Raw genomic sequence first — 9,322 nt, forward strand, 5'->3', positions numbered from 1 at the left:
CCTCAGCGTGGGTCCCACGCAGGCCGTGTCGGTGCTCTCGATCTCCTGCAGGATCCGATCGTGCTCGGGGAGGCTCTCCGCCATCTTGGATGGGAGGGACGCGGCGGCCGCGCCGCGGCGAGGAGGGGAGGGGAGGGGAGGGACCGAGGGCGGAGGGAGGCGGCCGCCGGCCGGGCGGGGGGCGCCGGCGGCACCGGCTGCGTTTTGGGGAAGCCTTTGGGGGGGCTAGAGGGGGCTTGGGGGGGGCTTCTTCTGGGTTGTTTCTTGGGGTCCCCAGGAGCGAGGCGGCAGGTGCGGCGGCACCGGCTGCCAGTCCAAAAGCTATTATTATTATTATTATTATTATTATTATTATTATTATTGTTATTCAGTTGAGATCCGCTGCCTCCTCGCTTTGTTCGGGTGACAGAAGTGCGGGGGCTGGGGTGGAGACCACCTGCGACGCAGAGCGCGCTGCTTCGCGCCCCGGCTCGCTGTGTTTCGGTTCACTAGAAACCCGTACGGTTTCCTGCACTGCTGCAGCCCGTCCTTGAGCGCGCGCACGGTTAGGCTCCAGTTTTCGATGAAGAAGGAATAACTCATTTCTTATTTAAATGATACACTTTGTGGTTTGTGGCCTAAGATGAGCGAGTCCCTGGGTTTTGCGTGTTCGGGAGGCAGGATACACCTGCTTTCAGGGCAGAGTGGTCTGTGCACGAACGGGGAGCCAGCTTAAAGAAACAGGCCTTAAGCATGAAACTTCGGGGCGATGTGTGGCTACTTCTCCAGAGAAAAGCTGGCAAAAGCTTACGGCTATGAATGCATCTAAGTCTAGACGCCAGCGAGCCACAGTAACGCTTGGCCTCCTTCCAGTTATTGTTGTTAAATTTGCCATATCTCCTGCCCTCGTGCAGCTACGCCTGGACACTAGTTTATAAATGGCGCTTAAGACCGCGTACGTCTTGTCTGTGCTTGTAGTTTTATAATATTCAGTGTTGAATCAGCTGAATTTATTGATGACACCTACCAAAACAACAGGCAGTTTTCCAAATGTAGACAAGTGCCTGCAAAGTGTGTACTGCAGAAAGAAAAGAGGAAAAATCCTCCTGGCTACCTCTGCAGTAGTATTTCCTTCAAGAAATCACTCAAATGCAGTAGCAATCTTCCCGCGTCCTTTTTTTTTCCATCACCAAATTACATAAGTAGTAGATTGACGCATACATTTTCCAGGGTAAATTAAATTTTCTTTCTTTAGCCTGGTAATCACTGCAACCTGATGCCTACAATCCCAGGCAGGCTATTTTTAAAACTCCTCTACAGATACTAACAATATACTTGGGAGCATAACATCATAATCTTTTTTTGTAGGGATGAATATCCAAAGGATTTTTTTCAGTTGCACTTCTACCATTAAACTGTTTCCATAAGCTGTATATTAAATAATATTAAAATCTTCAGATATTTAGGGCCATCACTAAATAAAACTTTACTCCAAGTAGCTGTGCCTTTAGAACGAAAGTTGCACTCAGTGAAAATCTAAGAAGTAGAAGCAATTACTTATTCTTAAAAAATGTAGCTGTCAACAAACTAAAAGCACTCTGCTACGCAAGAGTGATTTTCCCCTTTTTTCATGTTGAAGTGTAATTTCTTTCTTCAGAGATAACCTGCAGCCAGCCTTCAGTAACAGCTGTCTTTGTCCTGATAAAAGGAAAGAGTTGAGCTGATGCCCTCAGTTTATACTTTTTGATTTAGAGCCAATCACGTTGGAATCAAATACAACTTTCCTGTATATTTCAGTGTCAAGATAATTGAGCTTCTAATATATTGGGCTGACTGAAAGAACAGCTAAAGAATGGAACAAATCCATCGTGAACAATATAATATGATCTAAATGATGCATACCTTAGCGTGGTTCCAAGAGGCAGCTCAAAGGACTGGATCTCAGCAAGGGCATTTTCATATATCTGGTCTTTGTTTTCTTCTAAATACAACTCTGACATATTTGACTTGCTTTTCTTCGCCGTAGTTTAGTATAAAACAGGTCGAACTTTACAAGAGGACTTTTATTCTGATTATTATCGTTGACTGACTGACTCTGTGGTCAGCAAAACCAGGCATGAAAAAACAGATCCTGCACTAACCTCGTGACTCTTGAGGACTTTGTGTCCAAGAATGGTGCACAGCTGCTGTTTTCCTGTCTCTGCTAGTAACATTTGCCTTGTATGCAGTACCCAGGCCTGCATAGTCTTTTTACGTGTGCGTATCCCACTTATCTTAATATGAAACTTACTGGCAAAAATAATATTTCTACATGCTCGTAATAGTTCACAAGTAATAAGTATGGAGCCTGAAATTTAGTCAATTTGAAAACACAGTTGTAAAGTCATTTCAGACACTGGACCACAATCCTCAATTTGTCTGTCTAGTTTTGTGAGGTTAAAATCATATTTTTATAGAAGATTGCATTTTTCCTTTTGCTGTGTAAAAAACCTGTACAAACAAGTAATTAGCAGCTTTTATGAAGCAGGTTTATGGACTTTATAAAGTAAACTGAAAAAAAACAGAGAAACTTTTATGTTCTCCCCTTTTTCATTTTTAGCATTAGTAGATGCTATTTATGATAACGGCTTGTAAAGAATGTTCTAGGATAACTGATTTCTATATGGCTGTGTTCCCCTATGCAATGAACAAAACGGTTACTAGTTTATTACGTGTGTTGCATTCCTGCAGGGAAAAGAATATGGATGGACTCCTACAAATGTTCAGAGCAATGCTGATTTCATAATTATCTGATAATGGTAAAGAAAATACTTTGTACATCTGCCACTAATTATTTTAATTTCAAGTAGTTATTTGGAACACAGACTGGAGTTCTAGATCATACAATTTAAAAAACTTATTGGAAGCCTAATATCAGCTTTCATTATTATATGGCACAGTCTTACTATATTTTTCTATTTTTGATTTTTCAAAGATTTTAATGAAAATTTAGCTCTTATCTCAGTACTGCTCCTGATGAAATTAATGAGAGTTTTTACACTCATGGTGCAGTCAACAGTTGAATGCAGGAAAACAGAAATTACTCATTTCTGACTTGGGCAATATATTGTTTATTCAATTCTCTGTGCTCAGCAGGAATACTGAGACGAGTTTACTTCAGTAGCAGTGGGAAAGTGCTCTAAAGGGTTCAATGTGTTACATGCATACAAATTTGTAGTGTTCCCCGAATAAGCTTCTTTAATCATCTGTTTATTTTGAAACCAAAATTAAGCAGTTGCTCTGTTAGCATGAATATTCAATGCATTTACTGCTTTTGTGTTCTAAACAGCGTTGTGAGCCATTTTTACACCTTTAGCAAGAAATGCATGCCTGTGATTGACCCATCCAGCCACTGGATGTCACACAAATGCAGATGAAAGGATATCTTAACTACTCGTTCTAATCTTGACAGATATCAAGTTAAGTATTAATTTATCAATTATGTGGGGATCCTGTAAATTTAATAACTGCAGAAATTATTACACTGATTGACCTTGGTTTCTAATTATGAACTCATTTGTCCTAACTCTGTCAGTCATACTACATTTCTGATTTAAAGTTAAAAAGTTCTAAAAAATCATACCGCTACAACTTCCTCTGGGTTTACTTGTCACTAGATATAAATGCTGGATAGATATTTTTAGAAGGTTCCTTGCAATCATCTTGTCTTCACAGCTTTACAGCAGCTTCACTGCAGGCTATTGCTCACCTGAGGTAAAGCTGCTAATTACTGATGAATGAATTTCCTGTATTTGATGCAATCAACATACATTAAACATGAAAAGTAACAGCTTGCTGTAGCAGTGTCTTACCACTATGTCTGGGACATAGATTTACTCTAAAGCACTACACAAGCTATTGGCCCTCTTCTGAAAAGCACAGTGTGGGGCCACAACACTTGGCTTTTGGCACCGAATTTATTTGATCAGGCTCTCTCAATTCTGCCCGTAGTCAAAGGAGAAAGACAGGGTCCTCCACAGAGCGATGTAGATTACCTACATTAATCTCTGCTCTAAAACTTGCCCCGCTGGAGCCTGTTCGTCTCTGAGACATCGGTCTTCAATCCCCTTGCCTTCAATGCAAGCTGCAAGTGGCAAAGACTGGACTGTTTCCCCCAAGGAGCGCTTGAATTGATTGACTGTTGCTGATACATACATCACCATTTTGCAAAGCTTGGTTAACTAAACAGATTAATTCACTCTTATATCAGATATCCTAGAAAGAAGCACAGTCCTGGGATGCTGAGGACATTTGGCATTTACCTGCATATACCAAAAGTTATTTTGGGGCAAGATTTTGAATAATTTCTATTAATTTCAATAACAGACTTGTAAGCATTTTATTCCAAATAACATGGCTATCAATAAGATGTGTCCACCCACTTTTATTTGGATGAACACTGGCTCATGATAACATGGCACATAATAGAAGAAAGTGCATCTGCTGCCGCTGTGGCTGAGCACAGGCAAGCCAGATAAATCGGAGATGCCTTAGGCACCTACAGCCAGCCATCACACACAATGACTTGCAAGAAAAATGTGATGCAGCAATGGGAGCATGAAGCCATATAAAGAGTGCTTTTGTGAGTGTTTTTATGGGATTTTAAGTAAGTTTGATACTTACAGAGGCTTTGGATACAATTTCCTCTTTCTCTTCTTTCCCAAAATCTCTCACACAAGCTTACTTCAGAAATAAATCAACTAAAATAAACAGTGCTTTGAATTTGTTGTACAAATGTTGTTGCAGGTATCACAGCTGCCTGTGAAAAAACAAGCTTAATAACAAAGCAAAACAATGTAAAAAGGGCCAAACATACAACAATGAATGACCAAGAAATATGCAGTGTTGCAGCCTAATTGGTTGTGGAACCGGATGTCGGAGATCAGAGATCCATTGCTTCCCTTTCCCTTTGGGTGTGCAAGATTACACTGAACTGGCCGTCTGGCGCTCTGGAGTGCTTTGCACCCACCTTGAAATTTTTCGGAGGCTCCATTTGCTATATGATCACAAGGTGGTGGATCTGTATCTGCTCAAGATACGGGGCTAGAGTCCCTTAGGGCTGATACCATGCAAAAAGCTCTTTTTGATGCTGGAGATCTTGCTTTTTCCCTGTGCTGTCTGTCCAGTCTGCTCTCCTCCTCCATCTCCATCTTCTGCTGCTACCCTCCTCTTCCATAACCCAGGTCTTATTATACATGCCCAGAGGCTGTGTCTTTCAGTCATACATGAGCTTTTCCTTTTTCCAGGTGAGTTCAGGGTCTTTAGGAACTGCCTTGTCCAAGGAAGAAATTTTTTTTGAGAAATAAAAGAAGAAAATTTCTGTATTATGACATGGCAAAAGCTTTTAGTAGGGTGGTGTATCTGAACTTCACATCTGCGCATAACCTGTTCAGAGGCCGCAGTTAACTACATTATTGGCAAAGATGTACTGTGATAAGTATTTAATATTTGATTGATTTTTCTCTCTTTTTTTTTTTTGAAAAATGTACATATCCACTGTGCTGAAAGGGAGGGTAGGAATAATCATTTCTGAGGCTTGATATTGTAGTGGTTGAAACTGAATTTAATCAAGGAGCCTAAGAAGGTATTAATGTGCTTCAAGTCCTTGATTCAAAAAGGGCAGAATTTTTCTAGGCTTGTTAAATTCCAGCAATTCCTGTGACAGAGACATTTCATTGCCTGCAGCCCGCACAGCCAGAAACCCTCAGGGCCTGTGAGCTGTACAGATCGCAGCTGGAATCTCTCCAGTCATCCTGAGATTTTCCTGTGCAAAAATATGCCCACGCCAGTCAGGAGCAAAGGAAAATTGAGGCAAATCTGAACAAGACTGTGATGCAGGATGCAGACGCTTATCCAGAGCAAAACCACTTTCTCCACATCCTTTCTGTCTTGCCTTCCCCTCCAAGTTCTGCTCTTCCCTCACCCCAAACTCTGTCTCATGACTGGGGATACCAGAGGCCAAAAACTGCTGTTCCAGTATTTCCACTAGCCTCTGAGGTTTAAATCTAGCCTGTCTGGGGTAATGCTTTAAAAATACAGTCTACCCATGTGACAATTACAAAAAGAGTAGTATGTACCGTAATATAGAGTCATGCCTGCTGGGTTGGTAATCCCAGTGCAGATTACTTTTTTTTTTTCTTTTTTTATAAGCAATGCTAGTTTAGGAGCAGCAAGTCATCAGAGGCTCCTTTAATTATATTTTCCCAGTTGGAATCTGTTTAAAATCATCCATGGAAAATGGTAGAGGGTGAAAATGTCCACGCTCACACAGAGTTACTGTATATAATTTTCACATGTGATACCTTTCATAACAAATGACTTCACTGGTCACTGCCTAGATATCTCCTTCTCTTTATATTTATATTCTCTTTATATTTAATGTCATCAGGCATTTCTCCAGCTGCCCTTGCATCTCCTGCTCTGGGGCTACCGCCTTTCCTGGGCTCATCCCCAAACCGGACCCTGTTCAGCACCACTTCCCTCAGCCTCCTTGAGATGTCCAGGCTACTTCGCCTGCCTGGACAGAAAAGTGATATTCGCAGCCCCGCTGAAATCATAACAACCCACCCCAAAAGCCGTGGCCGGCAGCCCCGTGTCAGGGACCGGCGGGGGATGCAGGTGCCTGCCGCAGGCGCCTGGGCGAAGGTGACACCAAAGCAGCGCAGCCCTCGGCGCAGAGACCCGGCAGGGCGGCAGCTCAGCGCATCGCTGCGCCAGCGGCACCGAGGGCACGGCAGCGAGAGGCAGTTCGAGGAAAACCTTGTTGCTGGCCCCACAGTCGGGCTGCACATACCTAACCGCGCTGAGCCTTTCCTAGACACATTAACTATTTTCTACAGTCCCGAGCGTTGCAGTCAGGAACGTCTGGGTGAAAACAGTTCGCGCAAGGCAGCGCTTCCCGCACCTCTCGTCCCCCCCGTAGGACAGAGAAAAGCGCTTTCTCCCACCACGATGCGCTGGTGTCACCCGCGTGTCCAGCTCGTCCGCTCAGCGCAGGCTGCTCCTTGCATCAGCCAGCTCGTGTTTGTCTCCGGGACCTGCAGGCAGCACGAGGAGCCCCGTTGCCCAAACCTCACCGCCAGCAGGACACCTGCGCCCAGCCCAGCCCGGCCTGGAGAAAAGGGCTTTTCTCAAATACAGCATTGAAAGTCTGGAAGAGCAGCTCAGACTAACGTAGTGCTCGAGGTTACGCCCCCAGCAGTCAGACACCTTTGGCCAAGCAAGGGTGGCCGTGCAGGCACAGCTAATCCAGTTTCACCTGTGCAGCGTAGCCAATGTTCAGCATAGGCTGGTCCGAATGGGGCCCAGCTTGAGACATCAGCAACACGCTGAAGACCACAATCTTTTCTCTACAGAAAGGGACTTCTGGTGGCTTTTTAGGCCTCTTCATTCATTATGCACAAAAAATTCCCCTTGGAATTTTTCATCTTTTGAAATACAGAATATGAAATTGTGTATGAAATTGGAGTTTTAAAATAAGTTTAATAAATGGTATATGGGTTACCTTTTTCTTATATTTTGATCTTAATAATCTAGTGTTTTTTCAGATTAAGCACAACTTGGACCCACTAAAAAATTTAATATTAAACTTTAGGATCTATAGGATAACCTTTCCCAGGTTAGGTAGAAGGTCTCTGTGTATGATTCACTACTATTTGCTGCAAATTAATATATTTTTCTAATTGTCCCAAATGCACTTTGTTATGAAGGGTTTGCAGGACAAACTGTGCTTTAGGTTGTTGTATATAAAATTGTTATTTCTATTTCAAGAGTAAAAGAACATTTATTGTCAAATACTACACTCATGCACACACACCCCATAAGCCAAGGAAAATATGTTAGGAAGCTGTGCTTGCTCCTCCAGCTCTGTGCTGGAGGCCAAGAAGGCAACCTGAAAGTCTGAGCTTTGAGCTGCTTTATTCAATGCTGAAAGCACTACCTTGACTAAAAATCTGACCCTTCTGAAACTGGGGCTCTACATACATCAGCATTAAAATGTCTCTTTAGCAAGCATCTCACAAAACACGTTCTTTTCAGATGCTGATTTTTCTGATCACTTGATTCTGCCAGCGTATGTTATACTAGCAGGGAAATACTTAATTTTTTTCAGAGTGGTTAAGTGAATTATGCTTCCTGAGTTCTAGTCAAAATTTTTAAATTCATGGGTTTTTTTAATCACCCTAGATTTAAAAATTGGAATGGTATATAAAACTTTTCACCAAAATACTAGAGAAATAACATTCTATTGCACATTTACACCCGATTTTTTTATAGTAACTTGCTCAGACAAAGTACATCTCTCTTGCTAGGATGGCAGCTCATCACTAACTACTTTTGATATTTCATTGACATCATACAAGTGGCTGGTGCTGATGTTATCTTTGTAAAAATCATTAAAGCCTTAGAGACTGCTGACTTAATAGAGGCCCTTCCGATTGACATCAGTGGGAACGGGAGGAGAATCAGTTTCATCATAAGCATTTATACAGTGTTCAGTGTCATTGAGAAAGAAGTACCATTTAATTTTCATTGCAACACAGACTGTGAAACAACGCTCAGCCCTAGCTCTAGGCACACTCAAAAAATAATTAAGAGTTCAGACTAAATAAATGCATCTACATTTGAACACAGCGTTTGAATTTCAGATTGGAGGGAGACGCTGCTCAATAACGTTTTACAACAGCTTACAAAGCCGCCTCTGTGTTGCTCTTGGAAACAAAACACTGATGCACAAAAACTTTGCTCCCGGCTTACTAGCGCTTTTAAGGGACGCTCCCGAGCGAACCTGCGTGCCCGCGGGCCTTGCTGCCAGGCCCACAGCGACCGCCCGCCCTTCGGAAGTAGCTTCTGGGCTTGGGACTGGTGTAGGGCCACCCGGCTGGAGACGACCCGAGACTGTGAGCTGCGCCAGGCGCCCGGCAGCCACCGCGCCGTCCCGAGCGCCGTCGTGCTGCGGAGCAAAGCGCCTTTTATCGTGGCCTGTGTTCTTTAAATGCTTTGGGGGAAAAAGTCCCATTTCTAAACATAAGCTTGGATCAGTTTAGCTGACAATTAATTAAACTGAATGTCTCTATAGGCATTTTCAGTCTCCTGGGTTCTTATTTCAGCTTAGCTAAAATCTCCACCTAATGGATTTTAGTGAAATAACTCTGTCCTCAGGAAAGAGAAACGGTCGGCTATCTTTTTGCACCAGTTCTCGGCAGGTCAAGGATTTGCTTCTGCTGCATTTTCCGCTCTTGTTTCCCTGCAGTTTGCAAGAGGGGATAATTAACGTTAGCATATTACTACCTGATAGCTGGTATTT

The 9,322-nt window shown here is 42.9% G+C and overlaps 1 protein-coding gene across 8 annotated transcripts in view; it reads right to left on the bottom strand.

Moving 5' to 3' along the window:
* Positions 1-2,381, bottom strand: part of EXOC6 (exocyst complex component 6) — a 108,517-nt gene extending 106,136 nt beyond the window's left edge. For all 8 annotated transcript variants that reach the window (XM_026066671.1, XM_026066664.1, XM_026066662.1 and 5 more), the window contains exon 1: positions 1,882-2,381. In XM_026066671.1, the coding sequence (XP_025922456.1) occupies positions 1,882-1,979 (98 nt within the window). In that variant the 5' untranslated portion in view covers positions 1,980-2,381. The remainder of the gene's footprint in view (positions 1-1,881) is intronic.
* Positions 2,382-9,322: the final 6,941 nt, after the last annotated feature.

This window comes from Apteryx rowi, unplaced genomic scaffold (assembly GCF_003343035.1).
Source record: "Apteryx rowi isolate R43461 unplaced genomic scaffold, aptRow1 scaffold_246, whole genome shotgun sequence".
NCBI lineage: Eukaryota > Metazoa > Chordata > Aves > Apterygiformes > Apterygidae > Apteryx > Apteryx rowi.